The 13926-nt window shown below is 38.3% G+C and overlaps 1 protein-coding gene across 1 annotated transcript in view; it reads right to left on the bottom strand.

Moving 5' to 3' along the window:
* Nucleotides 1–13926, bottom strand: part of DNAH7 (dynein axonemal heavy chain 7) — a gene marked incomplete in the record, with an annotated part of 367056 nt that overhangs the window by 300192 nt on the left and 52938 nt on the right. Inside the window, 1 exon segment of the mRNA XM_070070446.1 lies at nt 7351–7470. Coding sequence (XP_069926547.1) covers nt 7351–7470 — 120 coding nt within the window.

Below are 13926 nucleotides of genomic sequence, written 5' to 3'. Positions count from 1 at the left end.
ATTTGTGAATGAAGGTGAAATAAAGAACTTTCATAGCAAACAGAAATTGAAAGAATTTGTTGCCACTCGTCCAGCCCTGAAAAAGATGCTTAAAGATGTGTTACACACAGAAACACAGCCATCAATATGAAATAAGGTAAAGGAAGAAAACCTCCCAGTAAAAGATCACAGGAAGCTCAAAGCATATATTAGAAATATCTTTGGGAAAATTGCAGGGCAAAGTCACTACTTATAAATAGTCACAGTGAATATAAATGGCCTCAATTTTCCAGTTAAAAGACACAGATTGGCTGAATGGATTAAAAAACAAAACCCATCTACTTGCTGCTTACAAGCAACACATCTTTCTAACAAAGATGCATGCAGCCAGAAGGTAAAAGGTTGGAAAAAGATATCCCATACCAACAGAAACCAAAAAAGAGCTGGCATAGCCATCTTAATATCAGACAAAATAAACTTTAACACTAAAACTCTTAAGAGAGACAAAGAGGATCAATTCAACAGGAAGATGTAATTATTATAAATGTATATGCACCTAATTACAGGGCACCGGTTTATTAAAAAGATATGTTAAAGAACTTAAAGGGAGATTTAGACTCCAATACAATAGTATTGGGGGACTTCAATACACCACTTTCAGCAATAGACAGATGAACCAGACAGAAGATCAACAAGGAAACAGCAGATTTCATCGACACTATAGTCCAAATGGATCTAACAGATATATACAGAACTTTTTCATCCTACACTTAAAGAATACACATTCTTCTCAGCAGTACATGGAACCTACTCTAGCACTGACCACATACTAGGCCATAAAGCAAATCTCAGCAAATTCAAAAGAATTGAAATCATACCATGCAGCTTCTCAGACCATCGTGGAATGAAGCTTGAAATTAGCAACTCAGGCATCCCTAGAGCATATGCAAACACATAGAGCATGAACAACATGCTCCTGAATGAACAATGGGTCATAGAAGATATCAAAAGAGAAATCAAAAACTCTCTGGAAGTAAATGAGAATAACAACACAACATATCAAAACTTATGGGACACAGCAAAAGTAGTATTAAGAGGAAAGTTTATAGCAATAGGTACCTACATCAATAAATCGGAAAGGCACCAAACAAATGAGCTATCAATGCATCTCAAGGATCTAGAAAAACAGCAGCAAACCAGACCCAAAACTAGTAGGAGAAGAGAAATAATTAAAATTAGAGAAGAAACCAACAGGATTGAATCCAAAAAAGAGAACATTACAAAAGATCAGCATAACGAAGAGCTGTTTTTTTGAAAAAATAAACAAAATTGACATACCACTGGCCCAACTAACTAAAAAAAGAAAATACCCAAATCAATAGAATCATAGATGAAAAAGGAAACATAACAACAGATACCACAGAAATAAAAAGAATCATCAGAAATTACTACAAGGACTTGTATGCCAGCAAACAGGGAAATTATCAGAAATGGATAGATTCCCAGACACATGCAACCTACCGAAATTGAACCATGAAGACATCAAAAACCTAAACAGACCCATAACTGATACAGAAATTGAAACAGTAATAAAGGCCCTCCCAACAAAGAAAAGCCCAGAACCAGATGGATTCACTGCTGAATTCTACCAGACATTTAAAGAAGAACTGACTCCATTTCTTCTCAAACTGTTCAGAACAATCGAAAAAGAGGGAATCCTCCCAAATTCTTTTTATGAAGCCAGCATCACCTTAATTCCTAATCTGGAAAAATATGCAGCATTGAAAGAAAATTACAGGCCAATATCCCTGATGAACATAGATGCAAAAATCCTCAATAGAATTCTGGCCAATAGAATGCAACAACACATCAGAAAGATCATCCACCCAGACCAAGTGGGATTTATCCCTGGTATGCAGGGATGGTTCAACACTTGCAAATCAATCAACGTGATACACCACATTAACAAACTGCAGAAGAATAACCCTATAATTAACTCAATAGATGCAGAGAAAGCATTTGATAAAATACAACACCCTTTCATGATGAAAACTCCAAGCAAATTGGGTATAGAAGGAACACTCCTCAATACAATCAAAGCAATCTATGAAAAACTCACGGCCAGCATCCTATTGAATGGGGAAAAGTTGGAAGCATTTCCACTGAGATCTGGCACCAGACAGGGATGCCCACTCTCACCACTGTTATTCAATATAGTACTAGAAGTTTTAGCTAGAGCCATCAGACAAGAAAAAGAAATTAAAGGGATAGAAATTGGGAAGGAAGAAGTCAAACTATCCCTCTTTGCAGATGATATGATTCTTTATTTAGGGAATCCAAAGAACTCTACTGAGAGACTATTCGAACTCATAGAAGAGTTTGGCAAAGTGGCAGGATATAAAATCAATGCACGAAAATCAACAGCCTTTGTATACACAGGCAATGCCACGGCTTAGAAAGAACTGCTAAAATCAATCCCATTCACAATAGCCACAAAAACAATCAAATAGCTTGGAATAAACTCAACCAAGGATGTCAAAGATCTCTACAATGAGAATTACAAAATCTTAAAGAAATAGAAGAGGATACCAAGAAATGGAAAAATCTTCCATGTTCATGGATTGGAAGAATCAATATCATCAAAATGTCCATTCTCCCAAAAGCAATTTATAGATTCAATGCAATACCAATCAAAATACCAAAGACCTTCTTCTCAGATCTGGAAAAAATGATGCTGAAATTCATATGGAGGCACAGAAGACCTCGAATAGTTAAGCAATTCTGTACAACAAAAACAAAGCTGGAGGTATCACAATACCAGATTTCAGGACATACTACAGGGCAGTTATAATCAAAACAGCATGGTATTGGTACAGAAACAGATGGATAGACCAATGGAACAGAATAGAAACACCAGAAATTAATCCAGACATCTATAGCCAACTTATATTCGATCAAGGATTTAAAACCAAATCCTGGAGCAAGGACAGTCTATTCAACAAATGGTACTGGGAAAACTGGATCTCCACATGCAGAAACATGAAGCAAGACCCCTACCTTACACACAAAAATTCACTCAACATGGAATAAAGACTTAAATCTATGACCCGACACCATCAAATTATTAGAGAACATTGGAGAAACCCTACAAGATATAGGCATAGGCAAAGACTTCTTGGAAAAGACCCTGGAGGCACAGACTGTCAAAGCCAAAATTAACTATTGGGATCGCATCAAATTGAGAAGTTTCTGTACTGCAAAAGAAAGAGTCAGAAAAGTGAAGAGGAAACCGACAGAATGGGAAAAAATATTTGCAAATTATGCAAACAATAAAGGTTTAATAATCAGAATCTATAAAGCGATCAAGAAATTCCATAACAACAAAACAAACAACCTACTTAAGAGGTAGGCCAAGGACCTCAATAGACATTTTTCAAAAAAGGAAAGCCAAATGGCCAACTGACACATGAAAAAATGTTCAGGATCACTAGACATCGGGGAAATGCAAATCAAAGCCACAATGAGGTTTCACCTCACCCCGGTTAGAATGGCTCACATACAGAAATCAACTAACAACAGATGCTGGCGAGAATGTGGGGAAAAAGGGACACTAATACACTGTTGGTGGGATTGCAAAGCCACAATAGAAGTCAGTCTGGAGATTGCTCAGAAACCTGAATATAGCCCTACTATACAACCCAGCCATCCCCCTCCTTGGAATTTACCCAAAGGAAATGAAATTGGCAAACAAAAAAGCTGTCTGCACATTAATGTTTATTGCAGCTCAATTCACAATAGCTAAGACCTGGAATCAACCTAAATGCCCATCAACGGAAGACTGGATAAAGAAATTATGGGACATGTACTCTATAGAATACTATACAGCAGTAAAAAAAAATGAAATTTGGTCATTTGCAACAGAATGGAGGAATCTGGAAAACATCATGCTAAGTGAATTAAGCGAGTCCCAAAGGTACAAATATCATATGTTCTCCCTGATCAGTGACAACTATCTGAGCACTTAAAAGAAAACCTGGTGAAGTGAAATGGACACTATGAGAAACAATGACTTGATCAGCTCTTGTCCTGACTGTCGAGGAACATCTTACTATTGTATTCCTTTCAGTGTTTTTTTGTTCTACTTAATACCATTGGTTGAACTCTGTAATTAACACACAATTATTCTTAGGTGTTTAAATTAACTGACAAGTGATCCCTGTTAAATATAAGAGTAGGAATAAGAGAGGGAGAAGTTGTACAGTCCAGCACACATTCACTCAGACTTACCCCTAATGGTAGAGATAGAAACATGTCAGGGAATTCCAATTCAATCCCATCAAGGTGCATGTACCAATGCCATCTTACTTGTTAAAGTGATCAGTTTAAGTTCATAATTGATCAAAAAGATAAGATTGTCAAAGGGATTACATAAATAAGACCAGTGTCTGCAAATAATTGATAGAATTAAAAAGGGGCCAGCGCCGCGGCTCAATAGGCTAATCCTCCACCTAGCGGCACTGGCACACTGGGTTCTAGTCCCAGTCGGGGCGCCAGATTCTTTCCCGGTTGCCCCTCTTCCAGGCCAGCTCTCTGCTGTGGCCCAGGAGTGCAGTGGAGGATGGCCCAAGTACGTGGGCCCTGTACCCCATGGGAGACCAGGAGAAGCACCTGGCTCCTGCCTTCAGATCAGCACGGTGTGCCGGCGGTAGTGCACCAGCCACGGCGGCCACTGGAGGGTGAACCAACGGCAAAAGGAAGACCTTTCTCTCTGTCTCTCTCTCTCTCTCACTATCCACTCTGCCTGTTAAAAAAAAAAAAAAAAAAAGAATTAAAAAGGAGAGAATGATCCTCCATGCGAAGCAGGATACACAGCAGACTCATAGAATGGCAAAAGCCCTAAAAAACTCTGGCCTCAGAATCAGCCCTTAAGGCATTCGGATCCGACTAAAAAGTTCATGAGAGTTTTGCAGGCATGGAAAGCCAAGACACTGTGGCAAAAAAAAATCTAAATGAAAGTTCTCTGTGAGTGAGATCCCAGCCCAAATAAAGGGCCATCAAAGAAGGCAGTACCTTTCTCTACAGGGAGGAGAGAACTTCTACTTTGAATATGGCCTTGTCTAAATAAGATCGGAGTTGGTGAATTCAAGAGGCAGTGCATGACAAGAGCCTCAGGTGATTACTGACGTCATAAATAAGAGTGTCAATTGTTAAATCAACAATGGGAGTCACTGTGCACCTGCTTCCCATGTAGGACCTCTGTCCTTAATGTGTTGTACTATGAGAATTAATGGCAAAACCACTGCTCAAACAGTACTCTATACTTTGTGTGTCTTTGATCTTCTGTATATAAAGATAATTAAAAATGAATCATGATGAGTAATGGGATGGGAGAGGGAGTGGGAGATGGGATGGTTGCAGGTGGGAGGGAGCTTATTGGAGGGAAAAGCTGATATAATTCAAAAGGTGTACTTTGGAAATTTATATTTATTAAATAAAAGTTGAAAAAAATAATATCAAAAAAGAAAAGAAATCCTGAGTTGTCAAACAAAATGATCCACTTGGAAATCATTATACTTAGTGAAATAAGCTAGTATAAAAAAGATAGATACCATAAGTTTTTCCTGATCTGAAGTAACTAATAGAGCACCTAAAATGTAATGTATTGGAGTGAAATGGCCATTTTGAGATACAATGATTTTTCCAGTCCTTGTGTCTTCTTTGAGGAACAGTGTTCTTTTTTTTCCATGCTATCTGTTGAATTCTTTTACTTAGTGTAGGGTTAATCTTAGATCATTAAGTAAACTGAAAGCAGGTCTTTATAAAAATTAAGAATGAGAATGGGTGAGGGAGAAGGAAGGGTTGGAGCACGGGTAGGAGGGAAGGTAAGGTGGGAAGTATCATTATGTTCCTAAATGTGTATATATGAAATACATGAAACCTGTATAAGTTAAACAAAATTTTTTTAAAAATTTTTAAAAAGATAGAATTCTGTGGCTGGCATTGTTGTATAGCAGGTAAAAGCTGCCACCTGCAATGCCAGCATCCCAAATGTGTGCTGGTTCCTCTCCTGACTGCTCCACTCCAAATCCAGCTCCCTAATATGGCTGGAAAAGAAGCAGAGGATGGCTCAAGTGCTTAGGCCCCTGCATCAAAGGGAGATACAGATGAAGCTCCTGGCTCCTGGCTTTGATTTAGCCTGGCTCTGACCATTGTGGCAATTTGGGGAGTGAACCACTAGATAGACAACCTCTCTTTCTCCTTCTATCCCTCTCTCAATCTGTAACTATGCCTTTTAAATAAATATTTAAAAAAATACATTTCTAAGTAACTTTTAGAAATCATAAAGCTCTGCCAGTTAATTCATGTCCTATTTGTTTAAATTTGATCTAATTTTAATGTTTTTATTTTAACAACTTAATATGATTAATGATATAAACAGTTTTCTTTTCTTTTTTTTTTTTTTTTTTTTTGACAGGCAGAGTGGACAGTGAGAGAGAGAGAGACAGACAGACAGAAAGGTCTTCCTTTGCTGTTGGTTCACCCTCCAATGGCCACTGCAGCAGGCGCGCTGCGGCCAGTGCACTGCCCTGATCCGGAGGCAGGAGCCAGGTGCTTCTCCTGGTCTCCCATGGGGCGCAGGGCCCAAGTACTTGGGCCATTCTCCACTGCCTTCCTGGGCCACAGCAGAGAGCTGGCCTGAAAGAGGGGCAACCGGGAAAGAATCCGGCGCCCCAACCGGGACTAGAACCCAGTGTGCTGGCGCCACTAGGTGGAGGATTAGCCTATTGAGCCATGGCGCCGGCGAATAAACAGTTTTCTATATGATTTCAGAATATATTGTCTGTTACATAATTATCATCTGTGATTATTCCTTCATGAATGGCCAATCCAAGAAGATGCTTAATTATCTTTTGATAATTCTAACCTCCAATGAGACTACAACCTCTTTTAAACAATATATTTTCACCAGCTAATCATTTTTTAACTTTTCCTGCATCCATCATCCAAAATAAAAATAAAGAGGCATAGTGCTTTACATGTGTTAATAGTAGATACCAAATAACTATCTGGAGAATGATTAGTTATGATCATTTCCACATGATATCCAATGCCATTCTCAGAACAAAGGCAGAAACCAAACAGAAAATAAATAACCACTCATGGTTATTATTTCAATTCCTGCACAATCTATCCCGTGTAGGGCATCTGGATAAACATTACAGACCACAGCAATTAAAACATTACATTTAACTCTCAAACAGAAATGATTCAAAATTTGTCAAAAAGGAATTTTTTGGTGTGGAAATACAATACACCACCAATCACGTCTGTAAACTTATGTTTTCCTACATGAAATTTTAAAAACTTTACGTTTTAAGTAGAGTCTCTTTTGCAGATTCCATGTGTTTCATGATAATGCTTTGAAAAGCTGACAGCTCTAATGCTTCTTGGCGATTGTGAAAGTCTTCTATATCAACTAAACGTAAATTTCTGCAAGAGATAAAAATGAACATTAATAAATATGAGGTACTTTGGGTATTTAATTATTTGCAAACTAGTAAAAAAAACCTGTGTTCCATAAAATTAAATATTTAGTAACATGAGATAGCATAATTTTAAGAATAATTTTTAATGAAATTTAATAGGAACAAAATATATCATGAAACTTCACTCTGAAGTAGAAGGTGGCTGCAGTAACTGAGATTGATAGACAGCGTATACTGGTTATTGCTTTCAAAATGGAATAATTTAAAATGAGAAAAGATATACTTTTTAGTGCTTAGGAGGATTCACCACTACTAAAACAAAAATTGCACACTCTCAGAAAATAGTCTTGAATAAAACAGAACAATGGATTGAGGAGTTTTCACACTAAGCTATAATGCATCAAAATATTTCAATTTCACAGATTATCTGAGTTAGCAGTTTTCAATACTTACTATCCTTTTTCTGACCACAAGACTAGGACTGTCTCTCTCTGTTTCTCTCTGTCTCTGTCTCTCTCTCTCTCTCCATATATATATATATACATATATATAAAGATATATATATAGATATATATATAAAGATATATAGATATAGATAGATATCTTTATAGATACATATAAAGATCTATAAAGATATCTATCTATCTATATACATATATCTTTACTCATCTAAGACTTCTCTATGGCAGATTAACTAAACTAAAAGAACAATATTAGTTACCACTAGTATCACTGTGTTATTTAATTCAGCTACAGATTCCCTCCCTACTGGAGAAACTGCTATTTAATTTCCATGTAATTAAGTAATTTTTATTGCATTTCCAATTTGGTCAAGCTGCTGAATTATTAAGAAGGTGGGAAATATTATCAGAAACTGTTCTTGCTTTCTCAGGTTGGTTCCTATAATGGTTTAGAAGTGGAGCAACAGTTTAAACTATTGGTTTAAGACAACAGAAAAGGTCTGGGAAAAGAATATTTGTATTACTGTACATTAGCTTGAATTTGGTTAGTAAATAGAAAATATTTTCTTGTTGACAGGTTTTATGATGATGACTCTTCTAACCACCAAAATCACGTCTTCATTTCAATTTTCTATAGTAGAATCATGTAGCTCCAAATCTCTCCAACTGTGAACCTTAGGATCTTCTCTTAACTCTTCCTATCCTTTATGCATCATATCCAATTGGAAGTAAATTTCTATAAAATCCTCTGTCAGTCATATTCTCTCTCCTGTCCTTACCTTTGCCATTTGAGTCTGAAATCCACTTCAATCCTTAGCTCCATCACTGATTTCAGGTAGGAGCAATTCTTGCCCAATACCTTGGACTCAACATCAAGTCAGTTTATTACTTTGTTCTCCAGTTCTCAAAACTAATCAATCTCATTCCAATCCCATTTCTTAGTTGTCTCAATTTTTCCCTTTCTTGGAGATATGTTTTGCTTCTACCAATTACTCTATTACTTTCAAAATAGCACTAAACAGGCAGTGTCTACACCTGCTGTTTTTACTTAATAAAAAATGTATCCTCGGGCCGGTGCTGCGGCTCACTAGGCTAATCCTCCACCTTGTGTCGCCGGCACACCAGGTTCTAGTCCCGGTCGGGGCACCGGATTCTGTCCCGGTTGCCCCTCTTCCAGGCCAGCTCTCTGCTGTGGCCCGGGAGTGCAGTGGAGGATGGCCCAAGTCCTTGGGCCTTGCACCCGCATGGGAGACCAGGATAAGCACCTGGCTCCTGGCTTCGGATCAGTGCCGTGCGCCGGCCATAGCGCGCTGGCCGCGGCGGCCATTGGAGGGTGAACCAATGGCAAAAAGGAAGACCTTTCTCTCAGTCTCTCTCTCTCTCTCACTGTCCACTCTGCCTGTCAAAAAAAAAAAAAATGTATCCTGCAGACCTTTCCAAATATAGCACATTGAGATTTTTCTCACCCATATTTTATAGCTATAATATTCCATTATGTAAATATACTATAACTTATTCAACCAATCCACTATAGATAGATACTTGGTTGTTTCCAGTGTTTTGCTGATAAACAAATGCCACGATACAGAATTTGATACCTATAGCATTTCAAACATTTTCAGGTGCATCTGTAGGTTACTTTCCCAAAAGTGAGATTGCTAGCATCAAGCATAATTTGTAAAAGTCTTAGTATGCCTGTGTTCCCTTCAAAAGGGAACCAGTTTCCAAGTTTCACCAAAAAAATGAGATGCCAAAATGCCTAAATTTTACCAAACTGAGGGGGAAGGAAGTAATATTTTTTCACTGTAGTTTTTATTTCAATCTCTTTTCATGTATTGTTTTGAGTTAGGCTAAACATCTTTTTAATGTGTTGACTGATTTAAGTTGTATCCTGAGTGCTGTACTCATAAAATAAATGAATTCATATATTTTATTCTAACAGTATTTTCCTGGGTTTACCATAGTCTAATCATGAAGTTTTAAAAATCCACTTTATCTTTTAAAATGAGCTTACCTTTCTTAGACACCTCCCATTTACATTTAATTATTGTAATCTATACTAAAATTTCTATATTTTGTTGGGATCCTCCTGTATTTTTCAAGCAAAAGTAAAAATTGTGCTATATAGATTGTGACTGCATGACAAGTGCTGTTTCTTAAGCTACTTCTGTACATGTAAATACCAAATGACAGGAATGTGCACATTCGCATTGATACAGCATCCCATCAAGTTTCCATGCCATTTATTTTAGATCATTCAGATGATTTTGGATACTAATATTTCCCCATCCACTACCACATACAGAGACAGAGATGTCCTATATTTTCAAGTTCTGCTGAGATTCAAAGCAAATGACTGCCACCCAGGGCATGGATAACATGTATATTCATTGCTGACTACTACTCAGAAGGGTAGCACTCATTAATGTCCACTCTACTCTTAATACTCAAATAGAGTAGCAAAACTATAAGCCTTCAAAGGTTGGTGGGGTTCTCTCTTCACCTACAGATCCCAAAACTTCTTTCTCATTTGTCTTTATTATCCTTGGAAAAAGACAACATCTTTGCCATGACAAACAGGAAGCTTGAATATTGTTTGTTTGTTTAAGATTCATTCATTTATTTGAAAGTGAGAGCTACATAGAGAAAGGGTAAGACAGAGAGAAAGAAAACTCTTCCATCCATTGAATCACTCCCCATACGGCCACAACAGTGGAGCTTGGCCAGGCTGAAGCCTGGTGCTCCATCAGGGTCTCCCATGTGGGTGGTGGGGTCCAAATACTTGGGCCAGATTCCACTGCTTTTCCCAAGCCATTAGCAAGGAGCTGGATTGGAAATGGAGCAGGCCAAACATCCTATATGGATGCCGGTGACAGAGCAGGCAGCTTTACTCACTATACCACATGCTGGCCCTTAGAGAACCTAAATTTTGGACACAACCACTATTCACTGCTTCTTATCTTGGCTTTATTACTCCCCTACCATCTCCTTTCATTTTCTTTTTTGTATCTTGTCTCCTGGCATTGGCTATACCCTTATGGATTGCACTGGGCCCCATCCCTCCAGTTCAGTGTGTTTGGGCATTCCATCTGTTAATGTATATGAAAGAAAGCAACTTGTAGAATTATTTTTAAATAAAATGTGCTAATGTATATAGACATTCTTTGTAAAAGTGACCTACTATATTGTATGACACATGACTGCATGCATGGCCCTTGTCAGGAGAAGGTATTTGAGCCCCAACAGCCCAAACAAAATAAATGAGAAAAACATGAGGCAATGAGATGGCCTCTTCATATTCACTGTAAGCCAAATTAAAACCAAGAAACTCACACCGAATAACGAAAAATTGGAAGAACTTCCTAGCAGTATGTAATATGACAACCAAAAGCCAGTTCTAAGAATCCTAGCCCTTCTCTGAAGTCACCATAGATATCTGAAGTATGAAAAAAAGCCTGGAATGCTTTAGAAACCCAGTGTAGTATGACCACATTCTACAGGCCATGGTTCATCCAGCAAAATTGGCTGCAAGGCTCCAGAGAGTTTCCTGGTATGCAACTGGGAATGAAGATAGAAGGCAGCAACAAACTAGAATAGCTAACTCACACATAGACGGTAGAACTTCCTGAAAATGAACTGGAATGAAACTTCCTGCTCAAGCTTTTCCCCAAAAGAGAATCACTCAAAATTTATAAAGCAATCCTGTACTAAGGGAAGTTACAGCGCATTCTGTAAACAGAAAACCTATATAAATAAAATCACAAACTCTTGCTGTAACACAAGCATAAGATCAAATATCAAAATTAATTAATTTACTAAATAAACATGCTTATTTTCCAAACTTAACATGAAAATTTAATATATTACAACAAGAATATAAGCATATTTTCTTTCTGTCTTTCCATATTTTGAATTAGATAAAATAGCCCTAAATTTAATAAGGAAAAATGAGGGGGTATTTGGTCTAGTGCTTCAGATGTACATGTCTCACATCAGAGTGTCTGGGTTCACATTCCAACTCCTCACACCAGCTTTCTGCCAATGCAGACCTTGGGAGGCAGCAGTGATGGCTAAAGTAGTTGGGTTCCTGCCACCCACAGAGGAGACCTGGATTGAGTTCTCACCACCTGGCTTCAGTCCCGGCCCAATCCCAACTGTCTGAGCAGTAAGCCAGAAGGTGGAAGCTGGCACACTCTCTCTTTTTTTCTTCCTATACCTCTCAAATTAAAAAAAAAAAAAAAAAGTTTAGGGGCCAGCACTGAGGCATTGTGGGTAAAGCCACGACCTGCAGTGCCAGCATCCCATATGGGTGCCGGTTCTAGCCCCCACTGCTATTCTAATCCAGCTCTCCACTATGGCCTGGGAAAGCAGTAGAAGATGGCCCAAGTCTTTGGGCCCCTGCACCCTCATGGGAGACCCAGAAGCTCCTGGCTCCTGACTTTGGATTGGCACAGCTCCAGCCCTTGCAACCATTTGGGGAGTGAACCAGCAGATGGAAGACCACTCTCTCTCTGCTTCTCCTTCTCTCTATGTGTAACTCTGACTTTCAAATAAATAAAAAAAAAAAAAAACGTTTAAAAATGAAAGGGAGCAGACATTTGGTATGGCTGTTAAGACACCACTTGGGATGCGCATGTCCCATATGAGAGTCTGAATTCAAGTCCTGCTCTTCTTTCAATCCAGCTTCCTACTAAAGCACACCCTGCAGCAGGTAATGGCTCAAGTACTTGCATCCCTGCCACTCACAGGGGAGACTCGGATGGAATTTTAGGCTCCTGGCTTTGGCCTGGCCCAACACTGACTGTTATGGGCATGCTGGGGGCAAACCAGCACATGGAAGCATGATGTTTTCCCTTCCTTCCTGCCTGCCTGCCTGCCTTCTTTCCTTCCTCTTCCTCTTCCCCTTCCCCTTCCTCTCTTTTTTTCTCTCTCTCCCTCTCTCTCTGTCTCCTTCTCTCCCTTCCTCTCTCATAAATAAAAATAAATACATATATAAAACTTTTTAAAACTAGCCAAAAAAAGGAGCCTAGAGGTTAAGATGCCCGCATTGGACTGCCTGAGTTTGGTTCCTGATTCTGGTCCTGGATCTGGTTCTTGATTCCACCTTTCTGCTAATGCAGAACCTGAGAGTAGGGGTCAGCAGTGATGGAATAAGTGGTTGGGTTCCTGCCACCCATGTGGGAGATGTGGATGGAATTTCTGGCTCCAGACCCCTGGCTCGGGTCCAGACTGGGTCTGGACCAGGAATTGTGGGCATTTGCAGAGTGAACCAGTAGACACAAGCTTTCAAATAAAATAAATCTTTAAAAAAACTTAAAGACAATTTAAAAGTTTTTCAAGGAACCAAGGAGATCCCACATTCAATTTACTGAACAGGAGACTTTCTTAACGAAGACTGGGAATTCAATTAGAAATGAGAGAGAGAGAGATTAACAATATAAAAATTTTTCAATTTCTGTACAACTAAGAGGATTATAAACTCAATCAGTGACAAAATTATAAACCTGGGTTTTTGTGGTTATTTGATTTGTGTATTTTAGATTATAGGCAAAGAATTAAAACTTCTATTATACTGAGATCATAAAATTGATAAGACAAAGAACTCAACAGGAAAATAGACAAAATACATAAGAGAATTCAAAATCAAATTCAAGTAGGCAACAAATATAAAAAAAGATACTCAAGTTTCCTAGCAGTCCAGCAAATGCAAATGGAAGTAATGACAGGATAACATTTTACACATTGATGGGACAGATGCTATAACACATACAGGTAGAGTTTTGGGAGAAGTTCTCATGCACTGTTAGTGAAATGTAAGGTATCAAACATTTCTAGAAATAAATCTAGTAATATCTACCAAAATGAAACACAGCAATACTTTGATCCAGGAGTCCTACTTTTGGGATCCTACCCTAATAAAACACAAGCACCAGGAAATAAGGACACACATACACATTTACTTCCTGATACATTATTCATTTTTTTAAAGATTTTATTTA

Source organism: Oryctolagus cuniculus, chromosome 3 (genome assembly GCF_964237555.1).
Source record: "Oryctolagus cuniculus chromosome 3, mOryCun1.1, whole genome shotgun sequence".
NCBI lineage: Eukaryota > Metazoa > Chordata > Mammalia > Lagomorpha > Leporidae > Oryctolagus > Oryctolagus cuniculus.
This window is presented reverse-complemented; position numbering and strand designations above follow the sequence as displayed.